The sequence below is a fragment of the Trichophyton verrucosum genome (assembly GCF_000151505.1).
Source record: "Trichophyton verrucosum HKI 0517 chromosome Unknown contig00222_1.f1.exp, whole genome shotgun sequence".
Classification (NCBI taxonomy): Eukaryota; Fungi; Ascomycota; class Eurotiomycetes; order Onygenales; family Arthrodermataceae; genus Trichophyton; species Trichophyton verrucosum.
Window position 1 is genome coordinate 63,001 of NW_003315503.1, and position 16,189 is coordinate 79,189.

Below are 16,189 nucleotides of genomic sequence, written 5' to 3' on the forward strand. Positions count from 1 at the left end.
AATACTGCTGGGGATGACTGCAATATTTGAAGGAAAAGAAGCTTGCTTCGCCTCCTCGAGAGTCACCATCTGGGAGGAATCACGCCCGAGCGGTTTGACATCCACGAGGAGGGCCTTCGATTCGTCTTGGCCGTCCTTGGGGTATCTGCTAGCACTCATAGGCCCAAGAGGTCCCTGTGGTGGCTGCCGGGATTCCACTCGTTATTATAAGTAACGACTGAAGAGGGAGCTATGGACGCCTGCAAGGTGAGGCTTTTATTATACAACCTGGCACATTGAAATCTACGTCTATTACTCCAAATGGAGAGAATAATCAGCTGAGATTGTAATTTGTGTGCCCTATAGTTACCAAGGGAAGGTTGCAGTGCTTCGTTTTGCGATTCTGATCCAGGGAACGAAAACTGAAAGTACTATAGCCTCATGAGCGACCTATAGAGCGTGAAGCCTGGCACGAGGAGCCGAGAGTCCTGTGTAGCTAGCACCTCCCTTGCATATCTCCCTTGGTTGAGCCTGGACCAAGTTTCGTAGCTTGGGTTGTTCTTCAGCTCTCCGGGAATAAGTATCTGCGACTAGGCGTACTTCATAACTTCATCGGGTTCTTCATCGCGGACTGCTTTCAATAAGGGAAGAAGGCGTGTGGCATCGTATTCAGTTGCGATCGCTGAGTTGAGCCGTGAAACATCAGTGTAAAGCGTTCCAGATCCTCTAGTACAAGGTATTTTGCGACAGGCCGGGAGGGTTTTTCAGGGAGTTATGAGAAAAATCCAGTACTCTGTTTTGTTGTCGTCCGGTTCATCTCCATCAGCCTGGCAGGAGCTCCAGCACTTCAGAAAGACATGCATCGTACAAGTCCTCAAAGCGCATCTCAACTCTTACTGACTGAGTGTTGAATGAAGATGTTGAATGAAGATGTTGAATGAAGTTGTCCCACCTAGCCGAAGAGTCAGTCACGTGTAGATATCCAACTTACTAAGCAAGTGGATTATATAATTAAGTACTCCGTAAGTACGTAAGCAACTATGTATACTTACTTATTAAGTAAGTGAGTACAGGCTGGGGAATGCGGGGTTGACCAGGGGCCACTGTTATTTTGCCTGCGACAACTAAAATCCCGGGCTTTTTTGACTGCAACGCTGGCCCACCTCGGCTAGTAGTTAAGGACTTCCTTACATCAACCTCCGGACTGAAAGCCTCAGCAGGGGGTCGCAGCCAACGAAGCGAACGACAGGGCGTCCCTTGGCCGTCCAGGGCGGCTGGCTCGAGTTGGAGGTGACCAACTAAATTCTCCGGGACGCCGTTCCAGAAATTAAGAAGATTTCAGGAGTCGGAGGGGTGGAACTCTCAAACAGACCCTTCAAAGGCTTGATGTATCGCGCTTGAGGACAGGTCCAGCACATCAATCAGCGAAAGAAAAAGGCACAGCTTAAAATAGTCTTGACATGCCTATATATGCCACTTTGAAACAATTTCCAGAACCTTGCAGGGTGGACACGACTCTCATGCCATGTTGGCTTCTCTGGTTTGATTACGGTTGTTTATCTGTGGAGTCAGCCAGCGATCGGCACGGCGGTCTTTTCAAACGACCCGTGATGGATGTTCATGACGCCCCATCTCGTACTCTTCCACTCAGGCGTGTTTTGCGTGAGGTTGCGCTTGTTTGCATGTGTGGTCGACAAGTGACGTCTTGTCATGCCCATTACTGCAAGCTCAGTTGCGCGCGGCCTTGCCGTATGCCGTGATCGTCATACAGGCTCTGATATCGTAACCACCTTGTGAAGAACGCCCTAAGACAATCTGGTAACTATATGGGACAGAACGGCTGGCTGCGGCAGAGGCCATCTTGTTCCTGGTCCTGCTTCTCGCGTCATGAACCTGCCCAGTTGCTGAGATTACCCGAAGTAGCCACCCCGATTGTGAGGGTGAGCGCTTCATATGCCTCTCTATAACCAGTACTGGTTAAGAGTGCTACCCGTCTATTGGGTAGTTTTAAGGATATTGTGTCAGGTTGTTAGGGGCTCTGTGCCTCCTGAGGTCGAGCCACAACACAGCACCCGTGTTTGACATGAATGGCAACACCATGTGGGTGCTGCCTTTACGCTTCATAATGTGGTCAAAACTTAAGTGTACGGAGTACTCTCTGGCCCATTATTATTGTTATTTCAGTCTCTCAGACAGCCTTCTCCACCCCGGAGGGAGAGGAACTTAATTCACCACGGCTGATGTTCTTTTTTTCCCGCTGATCGGCAAATTTGAAGCATGCGTGTTGCTATAAGTACTGGGCTTCGTTCCATCACGTCTGCTGAGGTTAGGCAGCAGTAAACCTCAGACACTGGTGTCTGGCTTCTTCCGGCAGTTGTATTCCCCCTTTTATTCCCTGGATATCCAATTCCTCCCACTCTCGCAACAATGCAGTCCCTTTTGTTGCTTGCCACGCTTCTAGGCTCTGCACTGGGCGGTGCCATTCCTTCCCAGAGCGCAAACTATAATGGATACAAAGTCATGCGCGTGTCTGGAGATGATACCAGCAAGATCTCGCACATTGTTTCCAAGCTGGGCCTGGAGACCTGGAAATTCCCCAAGGCCGCTAACGCTAATGTCGACATCGTCGTTCCCCCCAAGAAGGTAGCCGAGTTTGAGAAGATGTCACACGCTGCTGGCCTCAAGAAACAAGTCATGCATGAGAACCTAGGGGACTCTATTAAGTCCGAGATGTCCTTCCGTCCTTATTCCTGTGAGTTGCTTACCCTGGGTATGTCGGGTCATATTACCTGGCTCAATTACTTACGTTGAGTTTTCGCAGATGGTGGCGCCAACGATACTTGGTTCCAGTCTTACCACAAGTACGAGGATCACTTGAAGTTCATGCAGGACTTTCAAAGTGCTCATTCTCAGAATTCTGAGATCGTTACGTCTGGAAAGTCGCATGAAGGCCGTGATATCACCGGTGTCCATGTCTGGGGAAGCGGTGAGAAGGGATCCAAGCCAGCTGTAGTCTTCCATGGAACCGTCCACGCTCGTGAGTGGATCACCACCATGGTAAGCTAACCATAAGGTATCCTTTCAAAAACATAATTATTACTAACTTTATATTTACTACAAGACCGTTGAGTACATTCTTGCCCAGCTTTTTGATGACAAAGAAGCTGGAGCTGCTCTTCTTGAGAAGTTTGACTTCTACATCTTCCCGATCGCTAATCCCGACGGTAAAATGTCATCTCCATCCATGATCATACCTGACACAGTTACTAACAGTTAGTAACCTCGGATAGGTTTTGTTTTTACCACTGAGAGCGACCGCATGTGGCGCAAGAATCGTGAACAGAACGAGGGAGGCTGCTATGGCACTGATCTCAACCGTAACTGGCCATACAAATGGGAAGGCGATGGCTCCACCACTGATCCATGCTCCGAAACCTATCGAGGTATGCACCACTACCACCCGAGACTTATATTCACTATAAATGCTAACTCGTAGTACAGGACCCTCTCCCGGTTTTGCCCCAGAGACCAAGGCTAGCACCAGCTTCATCAAGGGTCTCGCTGATGGTGCTGGCGTCAAGATGTTTGTTGACTGGCACTCGTACTCTCAGCTATTCATGACCCGTAAGTTTCACTCCGTGTATAATATTCAGAAATGCACCGTACTAAACTTCATGCTCAATAGCATATGGCTACAGCTGCTCTGCTCGTGCACCAAACGACGATGTCCTCCAGGAGATGGCAAGCTCGTTTGCTGATGCTGTCAAGGCTGTCCATGGAACAAGCTTCACCACCGGCCCTATCTGCAATACCATCTACCAGGCCAATGGTAACTCTGTCGATTGGATTGTCGATGAGATCAAGGGCGAGACTGCCTTCGCTGCCGAGCTCCGTGACACTGGCATGTACGGCTTTGTCCTACCCCCAGAGCAGATCATCCCAAGTGGTGAGGAAACCTGGGCTGGCGTCAAGGCTATGTTCAGCAAGCTGAAGTAAACTGGCTGCTCTCTGGTCGCTGTATCTAGTTTGAGAGAGTGTAGTCCTGGGACTACTCTTTGTTTATAATATCTTACTTCTTGTACATAGTTGTGTGGAATATATGTATGCCGCTGCCTTGGTGTAGCCGCACTTCATCTCCAGAACCTAGCCCCGCAATCCATTATCTTCCATCGTATGCTGCCAACTGCCATCTGGATCTCTGATGCGTCTCATGCAAGGGGCCGGGGCGCTTAAAATACCACGTGACCGATCTCAGTCGGGTCACCAAAGCGATCGGTCTAAAAAGTAGCTTAGTTCAGCCCTACCTACGTCAACCCGCTTCTCCCCCTGGCAACAACAACTGCATCATTTAGTATCTTTTTCTCATGCTGAGAGCTGGGAGACACGACTAAAGACTAACAGTACAGAACCCATGTATCCTAATGGAGCCCGCCGCCGCAGGGCCTTCCACCTCGCGCTTTCGAGAAACCTCGGCTGCTTCTCATCCATCGCAATCCGATGAAGCCAACGCTCCCCGCATCGCACACACACTGACAGCTTGCATAAGGTGCAAACAGGTAACGGCTATCACGCCCTTTGCTTTTTTATTATGCATGGCCCTTTGTTCCCCTTTGTTCTAGCAAGGAACCGGAGCTGTCTGGATACCCGTACGATTAGTGCTGGGACTGATGTGTGTTCAATTTATAGAGGAAATCCCGATGTGACCCCGGCATCCCCCGGTGCGAGCCTTGTAAAAGGAGTAATTCGAAATGCGAATACTATGACGACACCAAAGAAGCTACCATATCGCGTGCATACATTCTAGAATTACGGGAGAAAATTAGAAAGCTCGCTCGCGAGCTCGAGGAGCTAGAAGATGAAGCCGACCGGGCCCCGGATGCTGAAGCTATGGCGCGTGGAGCCGGGCTTATCAAGTTCAAGGAGACGGACGAATCAAGGTTTTTGGGCCCTTCGAGTGGTATTGCCATTACCCGGTTTGTGATGGACATGGCAAAACAGAATACAGGTTCAAAATCCATAAAAGAGGTGGTGAATGAGAATACCGCGCAGCAGATCAAGTCGGTCTTTGATATAGAAAGCCAAAAACCAACTTCGAAGGTTTATCCTATGATCAGTTCTGTCGCTGAGCCGGATCTACCCCCTCGAGAACTCACGAATAAACTTATTGATATATTTATTGCAAAGGGTAAGCATAATTGCAGCTTACGGTTTTGGACTTCATGGAACTAAATATATTCTGTGCAACAGCTCAATATATGGTTCCCATACTTCATGAACCCACTTTTCGTTCTGATGTCGACATTGTTTTTAATGGATCTCAAGATCCATGCCGGAATTTCCAACTGCGTCTTGTCATCGCCATTAGCATGCAGCGACTCAGTACGCAGTATGCGGGACTGGCTGATAGTTACTACTTAGCAGCACTGCCTTACTTCGATGGATGCTTGGCTAAGATGGATATCTCTACATTGCAATGCTGTGCACTGATGGGTTTATATTCCCTGCTTACGCCAACCAGAACAGCGGCCTATTGGGTGGTTGGAGTTGCAGCCAAGTTATGTCAAGACCTCGGTATATCCGATGAAGAGACTGTCACCAGAGGTACCAACGGAGAGCAGCTCAATTGTCTCGAAATTGACATGCGACGGAGATTGTTTTGGATTATCACATCTATGGAATACGGCCTTGCCCATAGTCTTGGCCGTCCGAGCTCGTTCTGCGTGAGCCATGACCATATCAACGTCAACTTCTTCCAAACCTGTGATGACCGCTATATTACACCCAACGGTATATTACCCGGAGCGCAACCGATAATGAAGAAATGCATTGCAATTCATTTTTTTAAAATGAGACTTTTGCAAGCTGAAATCAGACGCAAGTTGTACCTTTGCAAACGACCAGCCCCGTTGGACGACAGGGATCCGTGGTTCACGCAGATGATAGATAAGATGGACCGATGGGTTGAATCATGTCCTAAAAATGATGAAGGCAGTGGCTTTAGCCAAATGTGGTGAGTTTTCCTTTGGTAAGAAGAACCTTTGATTCTAGAACGCCATCTAAGTATTATTATTAGGTTCCAAGGCAGACGCAACACAATGATTGTGTTCATGTACCGCCCATCTCCACAGATTCCTGAGCCTTCACTCTATGCCGCTCAAAGATGTTATGATGCTTCGGTTTTTAATGTCAAGATACAGCACCAACAGGTTGCCACTGGGACAATCGATCTTACGTGGATATTTACACAATCTGTATTCATGGCACTAAACACCATTCTATGGTCACTTTCGTACCCTGAAATTCGAAAGGAACATCCCGTTGGAGATGTAATTGGCGAAATCCGCCTCGCGATGGAAATCCTTGCTATCAGTTCCGAACGTTGGCCAGGAGTTGAATCTGCTCTGGAGCTCTACAAAAGCCTTATTTCGGGCTGTCTCAAGGCTTATGCAACTGATGAGTCCTATGTGGTTCATTCACCGCCATCCAACCGCCCTTCTCCGGCGCCTAGCTCTGATTTCGCAACACCTCCTCCAATAGCCCATTCACCCAACACAGCCGCTACCGCCCCATCCCCAGTATCCCAGTCCAAGCCCACACCAAACCGACTCAGCTCGAGCCCCTATGAACCTACACGTTCTCGCGCCTCTTTCGAAGCTGCAAGGCTTCACCCTGGACAGATAAAGTTCGAATCTACAACTCCTCCGCCTCCTTCCCTCGCAACGATCGCAACAATACCCTATGATCTGGCCCCGCCGCCTCAAGTCACTTACGCAAATGGGAATGGATCGAGCATTGATCCTAACACTAGCAGCCCAGCCCAGACATTTTCATCTCCTGTGACTCATTCACTCGCACGATGCGATGTTAGCCCTACTCCAACAAACAACTTTGACCCAAGTTCATTCCACAATACTTTCCCTTCAGTTGTGCCAGGCCTACATCACTGGGACCCCAATTATACTACAGCATCCACAACAGCCAGTTATCTTACGTATCCTAGTGCCACAATTGATCCCATGTCATGGCTAGGCACCATTGGAGAGCAATACTCCCAGTTCTTTAACCAGCCATACCAATCTAATATATTCCGAGATCGAAGGCTGAGCTATGAGGAACATGCAGAACTTATGGATACCCTCGGTCACGATCTACCAGACATCTCACAACTAGCTGAAGAAACAGCTACGTTTTACACTCCTAGCATGGTACCTTAACACAACACTGTGCTGGCACTACTTCAATTACCATTCTGGAACTCCTATTCCACGTTATTTTTAGTTCCTGGCTTGTGCTTCGATTCTAACAAGTGATGTTTACGTCAAGGTGGATAGTTATATTTCCTTCTTTTCGTTCAATTATCGGCCCAGGCTTACTCTTTCTACCTCTCCCATGTTTTGGGACGAGAAAAGTCCCTTCATCACGATTTATCCTGTCTACATATATATACCCCAGGGAAAACAGAATAGCCTTGTAGCTCTGTCTTTACCCTCAAGGTCCATGCAAGGTTATTATTAATGATGAGAACTTTTAACTAGTTCAGTCTTTCTACGGGCACTTTAATGGTACGATCATTATGGTTTCTTTGATCCCATATACCCCCTTCGTTTATGCTCTACACTTTTTGTCTAGATGTTACAATATCCAGTTATTGGATACAATTTTGGTTCTTGTAGCTAAATCCAATCAATTCTTTGGCCGGTCAAATAGAAAGAAAAAAAACCATTGTATTCAAAGCAACAAAAGATACAATTTATCACCCACGGGATGACACCAAGGTTGGTTTGTTTAATTTTTCTTTGGAACTAGACACATATGTACGTTAGTTGCGCTGATGATACATGGGCTATTTGGTCGGTCAAACCAAACAGCCAAACCCCGTATCATCAGCTCAGTTTGCTCGCCCGCAAAGCATCTTTTCGGGTAAGAAAAGAAAAAGCAACAAGCAAAACGGTAGAAAACAAATAATATCAGGGAAATGAAGTATTATGTAGAGGCTTTTCTGAGAGTGAATCTATTGTCACTCTAGCCTTCGCCACGTTAAGGGAAGTTGGGATCGAACCTGAAAAAACATCGCTGTGTAAAAGGCAATAGTAAAAATATGGGAACGAAAAAAAGCAGATAAAAACGACAAGAAAGAACCCAATATAACCACCGTCCTGTTGAACCTCCGGAAACACCGCGAAGTAGGGAAAAGAGGAATGATTGCACATCTAACGCCGTTTTGACCGAAGCGGGTATATCCTGCACCACTATGCAAATTTGAAGAATTAAGGAGCTTTAAGTCCAAGGTGTCAAGAGAATAAATGTGGGAAGGGGGGAGTAGGCGACATGGAGCCTCGTGGTTTGCACCGAGATATGTTTGGTGTGTAAAGAAGTACACCGCGCGTTAATGCTGTTGCGGGTGAGTAACTGGAAGAGTAAAGATGGGGTGGGGTTTGTTAGTCCATATGAATGCATGGATTCATTGTTTGAAAGGGGTAGTTTAGTAACGATGCTCCACGGGTCACAGTTGATTATTCGAGGTCTATTGTCATCGGGCACCAATGCCGAACATTCCAACGCCGTAGCTACCGCCTCGCTCAAAAGGCGGAGGGCCTCCTGTTGCATGTTCTTGCTGTAATATGGTAAGTAATGATATCAAAGAGTATAAAAAGGTAGGTATCCAAGAACAGGTAGGACAATAAACATGCAGGAAGAACGAACCATCTTCTTTCGTTTTTTCTTGCCTACGCTGCCCCCGTCATCATCATTGGAGTAGAGAGAGCCTTCCAAGTCATCATCATCGGGAAATCCTTCGCCATACCCGACAAAGCTGCTGTCGTGGTAGCTTCTTTTGCGGCCTGCACGTTTGGGGCGACCCGGATCTGGCGCAACTGTCGCAGAAGAGGCTTGAGCCGCAGGTGTACCGTTGCTTTGAGGAGTGTTTTTGAAGGAGCTAGAGCCTGGTTTCTTCGGTAACTGCTCAGCAGCATTCTTCGATGATTTTTCGTGCCCGAGTACGTCTTCCCAATATTCATTTCTTGGCGTAATACCTGGTTCCATTTTCATAGCTCTGAGTTGTTGCTTGTAGAATGCGGTATCCGGTTCCGCGATCGTGATCTCCTTGCCCGCAACCTTTTGGTTGTACCATTCTTCATCAGGCCACATCATTAAATTCCGTAGTCCACCAGGGGCACCCGGTTCTTGTTTAACTGGCTTATTTCTACCTGCCAGGCCCAAACCCTTGATCTTCCCTTCGTAAGACTTCCGTAGCCGATTTATCTTCTCACCTGTTACGGGATCTGTGCGAGCGACCGAGGCAGCTATAGGTCCAAGGCCGTAGAGGGATACGATATCGAACTTGGGAACTGGCAGAGTCGAGGTGTAGGCTATCCGTGTTAATACATCATTATCCAACTCAAGCGCCAAAAGAAAACTAAAACAAGGCGCTTGAACAGGGAAAATCAGCAAGAAGAAGCCTTACAGGATTTGCAGAGGCCTATTGCCTCTCCAACGTCTCGCTGGAGAGACTCTAGACTTGGTTCTTCTGACAGGCCAGCTCCTTCTTTCAGGTCAATATCCATAGGATCATGATCATTACTATCGTTAGAGGACGGTTTCTGCGTATCAATACTCTTCTCGTTATTGTGGTGGTCATGCGCCAAAGGTTTCGTGTCGCTTCCAAGTGTCTCGAAAGGGATCTTTCCGTCGGCAAATGACGCGGCGATCGCGCCTGGGCCATCAGATCCATCTCTTGCGAGACCGCTAGTACTACTAGCTGGAGTTGGGCAGGAGGTGGACGTCGTTACAGTCGACTGAGAGACCGAGTGTGGCTGCATGGCGACTGACGACGGGGGAGAAGAGAGGTTAGCCGACTGGGCGGCCGTATGGGCTGGAGACGTCGACTTTGTCGTGGACGAGCTTGATTCATAGTTCTGAGGACTGAATGACATCAACGGGGAGAGATAAGTGACGGCAAAAGGCGCTTCAGGTGGTCAAACGAAGAGTGAACGCGGGCGTGGCTCCGGCGAGCCTGGATGTGGCGATGGTGGAAGGGATCGGGTCGGAGAACAGACGAGGAAGAAGACGAGCGGGCGGCATCAGACGGCGGCGGCGGCGCGGCAGAGGGGGAGAGACTGCCAGGACGAAGCGATCCAAAGCCCTCTACCGTCTTCTTCGGCGTGCGATTCGAGCAGGTGGCGGCGTGCAAAAGGTCGAGATCCTGCGGCGAGTGGCTTGTGAAGTTGCAAGTTGCAGAAGTTGAAGAAGTTCGACGTTCTTCTTTTGGGGCAGGAAAAGTTGGAGGCTGTGCTTAGTCAGAGCTTAGTCAGGACTTTCTTTTTTACCTCGCTAAAAAGTTTCTATTATTATTTATTTATCTAACGTCAAACATCAACAGGACGACAAGGCGACAAGGCGGCAGACGACAAGAAGGACAACAAAGACGAGAGGGGGAGACGCAGGCGGAGTCGAAGTCGAAGTCGAAGGATGCAGAAAAAAGGAGACGTTTGCTTTGTGTGTAACTGCTGTGCTACGGTAGTGAAGCCTCAACCGCGTCCGCCAGTCCAGCCAGGTCGTCAAATTGCCATCCAAAGGCTACTTTTCCTCCATCGAGATACTCGCAGACATCGGTTCCCATGCTGCTCGATCCGCTCCCTCTCGCGATCCAGACGCTACTGAGGCCCATCTTCTTCGCAGGCTCATGATCATGGTGCAGGCTTTGCGCTACGTGAAGGATGTCTGCTGGCTCGACACCAAACTCGGACTTGACGTGTGAAACCAGATATTCGAAGTTGCGCAGGTTCGGCTTGTACGATCCAATGTCCTGTGCCGTATATATGGCGTCGAAGAAGGGCTCCTCTGGTGCCAGTCCATCTCGCAGCCCTGCCATCGGCCCGGCCAGCGTATTGGAGAAGGACTCGCGGTCCACGTTTGACAGCGGGACAAGCTTGTACCCTTTCTTCTTTAGCCGGCGCATGGCGGCCACGGTGTCAGGGAAGGGGGGCCAGCGGCCGACACTATTGCCGACTGCCGTTGACTCTTTGTCTAGGAGATGCTCTGTTGCCGGGAGAGATTGTGTCTCCCTTGCTAGACGCTCGTAAGCCTCCTTGACGACCAGGTTGTAAGCTAACCCAGGATTATCCACTTGTATAGCCCGCTCATGTTTACCGTACAAGTCTCCAAGCTTCTTCCTGTCGGTTTTCAGGGGATTAGAGTGATCTAATCGTTGGACTAGGGGCTTGAGGGCCTCATGGATTCCACTCTCCCAGTCGATCAGGGTGCCAAATATATCAAATGAAAGGAGACGGAACGTGCTTAGGGGACGTTTACAATCCATTTCTTGTTTTGATTAGGCAAAAGCTAGTTATCTGATGTGGTGGTGCTGTCCAGAAGATGAAGATGCTCGCCTCTGTTCTTTTTTTTGTACCTTTGTTTTAATTCTAATACATTCTCGAGCATTCCCTCGGTTATTATCTAAACAAAGCTAACGTGGGGTGATGATATACTGGTTTGTCATTCCCTGCTTCATTTAGGTCATGTAATGTGGGGGGCGATCTTTCTCTTTTGTATAAACAAGGCAACTATACCGAGTCGAATCGGTGCTTTACAAACATTATACCATTAATATATTTTTAACCCATCTAAACAGCAACGTTCTGGTTGATGACTTCGCCAACCGATTTCCAAGTAGCACCAGCCGGCATGGAAATAACACGTCGTTCCTTCTTCTCTAGGCCAACGAACTCTGGAGGAAGCACGTTGTCAAACGAATACCCCTTTTCGTTTCGCAGAGCCGCATCCACCGCTTCAGCAAATTTGGCTGGATGTGCGGTCGACAATGATATGTGAAAGGTCTCTGCGCACCGAGATATCGATCTCAACGATGCTGCAACTCCAATCGCGGAATGGGGGTCAAGGATGTATCCCCCCGTTTCTCCTCTGGTGCCAGCGCTGACAGGGGTTTGTGGGAAGCAAGTCGAGTAAATGGATCGAATAGTGTCGATCGTTTGCTCATTAGATACCCGCTCACTCTCGAACTCTTGCTGAGCTGCCTGGAGAATCTTCTCATCAACTCCAAATCCTCCCTTGCCAGAGAGATCCTGAAGCCAGCTGAGAACCGTATTGCCAGCGATTTTCCGCTGCTCGTCGATATCTCCTTGACCGTATACTTTGTAAGCAAGGAACCAGAGAAGCCGCTCAAAATTGCTTGATACCAGAATGTCCATAGCAGGACTCCAAGTTTCTTTTACAGCAGATGCGCTGGCTTGCGCCTCAGGCTGTGCTTGTTTCGTGTACTGGCCAGTTTTCAAGAACCTGTCAAGGATGTCATTCTCGTTGGTGGCAATAACCAGTTTATCGACTGGCAGGCCCATTTGCTTTCCAAACCAGCCAGCCTAGCAGGAAGAACGGAAAAGATATACGTGAGCGATTAAGTTCAGGTAATTTATTGTTTAGATTATGCAAAACTCACCAGTATATCTCCAAAGTTACCTGATGGCACGACAAATCGAATAGGCTTTCCATTGACGTAGGTGGGAGATCGAATGAGGGAGAAATAAGAATGGAAGTAGTAAGTGATTTGAGCAAGAATTCGGGCCCAATTTATCGAGTTCACAGCAGCTAGCTTGTGGGTTTTGTTGATTTCAGGGTCGGCAAAAAGAGCCTTAACCATATCCTGACAATCGTCGAAAGATCCTGGAGCCACGCCATCAGTTAATTAAAAATAAAATAAAATAAAATTACTTGATTGAGTGTGGACATACCTTCAATACTGATGTTATGGACATTTTCATCTAACACAGTTGTCATCTGAGCTTCCTGGATTGGAGACACTTTGCCCTTTGGATGCAGGATGAAGACGGAGGCGTCCTTCTTCCCACGTAGCCCATATATGGCAGCTGAGCCGGTGTCTAAATACCTATCAGTAGCGTTCTATTTTTACGAGGGTTTTAGAGGATTGCATACCTCCACTCGTAGCTCCAATAACCACAAGATGGTGACGGTCCTTTCCGGTCTTGCCCTATATGAAGCATTCATTAGTTTGTCCGCTCGTCTCTAGAGGCATTTTAAACCAAATTATCGATGAAAAAGATTAGATACCTCATTCCGTCTCACGAGGAAGTATTCAAATAGGTTTCCCAAGAATTGCAATGCCACATCTTTAAAGGCAAATGTAGGCCCGCAGAACAGCTCCAAAAGATATAACCGCTTCTGCTCGTCCAATGTGACCAGTGGGGTGATATCGGGAGACCTGTTCAACCCATTCGCATCAGCAAGATAGCCACTGAACAGCAAATTATTATTTTTTGCCTGACAAAACATACCTGAATGTCCCGTAGCTGCGAGATATTATGTCCTTCAAGTCATCTGATGGAACCTCCGAAGGGGAGATGTACAATGATAGGATCTCAAAGGCCAACTCCTGGAAGCTATAGTTGCGCCACTTTGTCTCCCAGTCCGTCGGCAGTGAAGGGATCTGTTCCGGGATAAAGAGGCCTCCGTCTGATGCCAGTCCCTTCAGGACGACTTCTTCAAAGGAAAACTGTCCAATTTGTCCGCGTTAGTGAAAAATCCTCATTAATGCGATAACTAGTTGCTTGCAGGGGCTTCATGCTTGCAGGGGAAGCTCTGCGATATCGGTACATACCCCGTACGAGCCACCCCGAGAGCTCAAGTACTTCTGCGACGCCGTAGCAGCCATCGTCACACCGAAAAAGACAAGAATCTGCCTTCTGTCGGTGCAATTATAAGCGTTCAATGAACGGTAGGAAAAGGTGAAGTTGAAGAAGACGAACTCCTTGAGTCAGAAAATCGGCCTTTAGTTAACTGCAGTCTTTCTAACTGGTGGGGCAAACCACAGCCAGATTGCGCGATGAAAAAAGGGACGCCGAAGTTTGCAGCTTTTGCACCTGTGAGGCATATGTAAAGAAAACTCGGAATTTTTCAGGTTTTGACACGGACAAAGAATAATAACTGGCTGAGGAAGTGATAATATCTACTGCAGAGATTACTTTATATACTAGCGAATACAGAATGGCCAAGTTCGAAGCGGCGTTGAAGAAAATTGACGACATCCACTCGGAAGACCCAAAGCTGGCCAGAGTCAAGACTGACGCCGGAGAAGACGAGGAGATACCAGATGAGCTTCACTATGCCAACAGAATGACGGAGTATCTTCTCCAGCATGACCCCAACCCCTCCGAGCTGCTCCGCCTGGCCGTACGAGCCCAACATTTGCAGCGCTGGGAGATTCCTCGCGCCGACTACCCTATGAACCGTATGGGCTATCTCTTCTGGAGAACGGCGCAGAAGAAGCGCCAGGCAACTCATGCTGAAGAGATATGCCTGAGCTGTGGGTATTCCACAGAAGACGCCGCGAGAGTGGCTGCACTTGTGAGAAAGGAGGACATGAAGCGGGATGCCGAGTGCCAGGTATTGGAAGACGTTGCATGTCTTGTGTTTCTGGCAGATCAATTCGAGAAGTTTGAGCAAGAACATGGCGAGGATCGGGAGAAGATTGTGAACATCCTGAGGAAGACATGGGCGAAGATGTCGGAACGGGGTCATGAGCTAGCCCTGCAGATTAAGATGTCTAACCAGGCAAAGGGGCTAGTTGCTGAGGCACTTGAAGCCTGAGCATCGCCCAGTAATTGCTTCGGATATCATCAGTCGTCTGATCTCATGTCCCAATCTTTTCCAACTCGACTTAATATCAAAATAAAGCGCCACCAGTGGGATTGATAGCTCTAGCCAGAGCTATAGATGCACCGGCAGCCAAACCCCCAACAACAACCATCTGTAACCCTCCTTTGATACCAGCAACTATATTTTCCTTGCCTGTCCAACCTCGAACGACGCACGTCTTGACGTAGCCAAAGACCAACAATGTGAAAATCATGATACCAATACTATAATACAGCGCCACCAAAACTTGATCAACCATGAAATAAGGAATAAGGGGAATGAAGCCGCCAATAAAGTATCCCAGTGCAAGGGTGATGGCAGATATCCATGCCTGATGGCATCCTGGCTTGGCTTCTTTGTGATAGAAAGTGAGAAGGAAGTCGAGGAGTTTCTCAGGGGAGTTGTATAAGATATGGCTCATTCGAGCCACGGGCTCCTCTGGGAGGTTGTATGGAGCAAAAACCTGGTGGATGATATTCATTGTTTCCATGGGGGATGCTTTGACTAGATGTTTTGTCTCTCGAACCGTGGCTTCGTATGATTCTCTAGGCGCTGTTAGATACGTTTTGTTCATGTATATTGGTGCGTGTATGCGTGAATCTAACTTACACTTCACTACGAGAGCCAACGTATCCGCCCAGGCCCATGGATATAGCACCGGCAACAAGTTCAGCCAGCCCACCGACAACCACCACTCTCGAATTCCCTAGAGCAGAGAGGCCGGCACTGAGAGCAAAGGGAACTGTCAACCCATCCGAGAGGCCCAGGATAGCATCAGAGACAATTCGGGGGTTCACTCTAGGTCGAGTAGAGGAAATACTGCTAGAAGTCTCTGTACTCTCCGTTGGCGAAGGGGGAAATGTCCCATACGGCGAAAAGGCCTGTTCCTCGAGGTCCTGCGGGCTCCAGTGGCTGTGTCTGCCACCGAGCATAGGCTGGTCTGCTTGTTGCTCTTTGGTTAGTATTCCTGCTTCTTTACCATAACATTCGTGTGTGTGAGGAAGGATCAGGGGGCTCACCACTCATGCTGGTATCTTCTGCTGCCGCTCTAGCTCTTCAGAAGCAGAGCACCTAGGGGCTATGCTTAGGGAGTTGCTTAAGGGGGATGTGTACTTCACAACCAGCCAGCTCCTCAGGTACGAACGTCCTTGGTCCTTTTATCCTTTTGAAACAGCCTTGGAATAGGTAGTTATCCAGGGCAAAATGAAAAAAAAAGGACAGTAAGAGTTCTAGGCGTTGGTATCAGGTCGGAGATACGGAGTATAGATGCCCAGGACTGGATGTAGTACTCCGCAGGCGCTCAAAGCATGCCTTTACACTGGTAATAGATGGTTCCTCAGGGGGTTTGGTTGTCCAGCTGCAGCCATCAAGACATCCTCCTCGTCTTCCACAGACGGGGTAGCATCTCTTTTATAACCTCCTCCCCCCTTTTAACTCATGCTGGTCTGCCGTCTATCATTAACACAGCTCTCCATGCACTAGATGACGGGATCTGGGAATGTACACTGAGCGCAGCCAATGGGGGGCCCGCTTATTGTAAGCAGCA

General features: G+C 48.4%; 7 protein-coding genes across 7 annotated transcripts; 3 read left to right on the forward strand and 4 right to left on the reverse strand.

The window, feature by feature from the left end:
- Positions 1 to 2,406: 2,406 nt before the first annotated feature.
- On the forward strand, positions 2,407 to 3,975 carry TRV_02598 (uncharacterized protein; the record flags this gene model as incomplete). Its single annotated transcript, XM_003023218.1, has 6 exons — positions 2,407 to 2,749; positions 2,801 to 3,036; positions 3,101 to 3,203; positions 3,270 to 3,422; positions 3,481 to 3,603; positions 3,665 to 3,975. The coding sequence occupies 6 exons, from the start codon at positions 2,407 to 2,409 to the stop codon at positions 3,973 to 3,975; spliced, it is 1,269 nt and encodes a 422-aa protein (XP_003023264.1).
- A 592-nt stretch (positions 3,976 to 4,567) lies between these two features.
- On the forward strand, positions 4,568 to 7,193 carry TRV_02599 (uncharacterized protein; the record flags this gene model as incomplete). Its single annotated transcript, XM_003023219.1, has 4 exons — positions 4,568 to 4,625; positions 4,784 to 5,164; positions 5,227 to 5,989; positions 6,053 to 7,193. The coding sequence occupies 4 exons, from the start codon at positions 4,568 to 4,570 to the stop codon at positions 7,191 to 7,193; spliced, it is 2,343 nt and encodes a 780-aa protein (XP_003023265.1).
- Positions 7,194 to 8,616: 1,423 nt separating this feature from the next.
- On the reverse strand, positions 8,617 to 9,911 carry TRV_02600 (uncharacterized protein; the record flags this gene model as incomplete). Its single annotated transcript, XM_003023220.1, has 2 exons — positions 8,617 to 9,347; positions 9,443 to 9,911. The coding sequence occupies 2 exons, from the start codon at positions 9,909 to 9,911 to the stop codon at positions 8,617 to 8,619; spliced, it is 1,200 nt and encodes a 399-aa protein (XP_003023266.1).
- Positions 9,912 to 10,489: 578 nt separating this feature from the next.
- Positions 10,490 to 11,296, reverse strand: TRV_02601 (haloalkanoic acid dehalogenase, putative; the record flags this gene model as incomplete). Its single annotated transcript, XM_003023221.1, has 1 exon — positions 10,490 to 11,296. The coding sequence occupies one exon, from the start codon at positions 11,294 to 11,296 to the stop codon at positions 10,490 to 10,492; it is 807 nt and encodes a 268-aa protein (XP_003023267.1).
- A 304-nt stretch (positions 11,297 to 11,600) lies between these two features.
- TRV_02602 (uncharacterized protein) lies at positions 11,601 to 13,660 on the reverse strand (the record flags this gene model as incomplete). The annotated part of the gene is made up of 7 exons (XM_003023222.1): positions 11,601 to 12,353; positions 12,431 to 12,654; positions 12,723 to 12,869; positions 12,925 to 12,979; positions 13,060 to 13,243; positions 13,284 to 13,501; positions 13,607 to 13,660. The coding sequence occupies 7 exons, from the start codon at positions 13,658 to 13,660 to the stop codon at positions 11,601 to 11,603; spliced, it is 1,635 nt and encodes a 544-aa protein (XP_003023268.1).
- Positions 13,661 to 13,992: 332 nt separating this feature from the next.
- TRV_02603 (uncharacterized protein) lies at positions 13,993 to 14,595 on the forward strand (the record flags this gene model as incomplete). The annotated part of the gene is made up of 1 exon (XM_003023223.1): positions 13,993 to 14,595. One exon carries the CDS (start codon positions 13,993 to 13,995, stop codon positions 14,593 to 14,595), a length of 603 nt encoding a protein of 200 aa, XP_003023269.1.
- A 76-nt stretch (positions 14,596 to 14,671) lies between these two features.
- On the reverse strand, positions 14,672 to 15,575 carry TRV_02604 (vacuolar iron transporter Ccc1, putative; the record flags this gene model as incomplete). Its single annotated transcript, XM_003023224.1, has 2 exons — positions 14,672 to 15,188; positions 15,253 to 15,575. The coding sequence occupies 2 exons, from the start codon at positions 15,573 to 15,575 to the stop codon at positions 14,672 to 14,674; spliced, it is 840 nt and encodes a 279-aa protein (XP_003023270.1).
- Between the last annotated feature and the right edge of the window lie 614 nt (positions 15,576 to 16,189).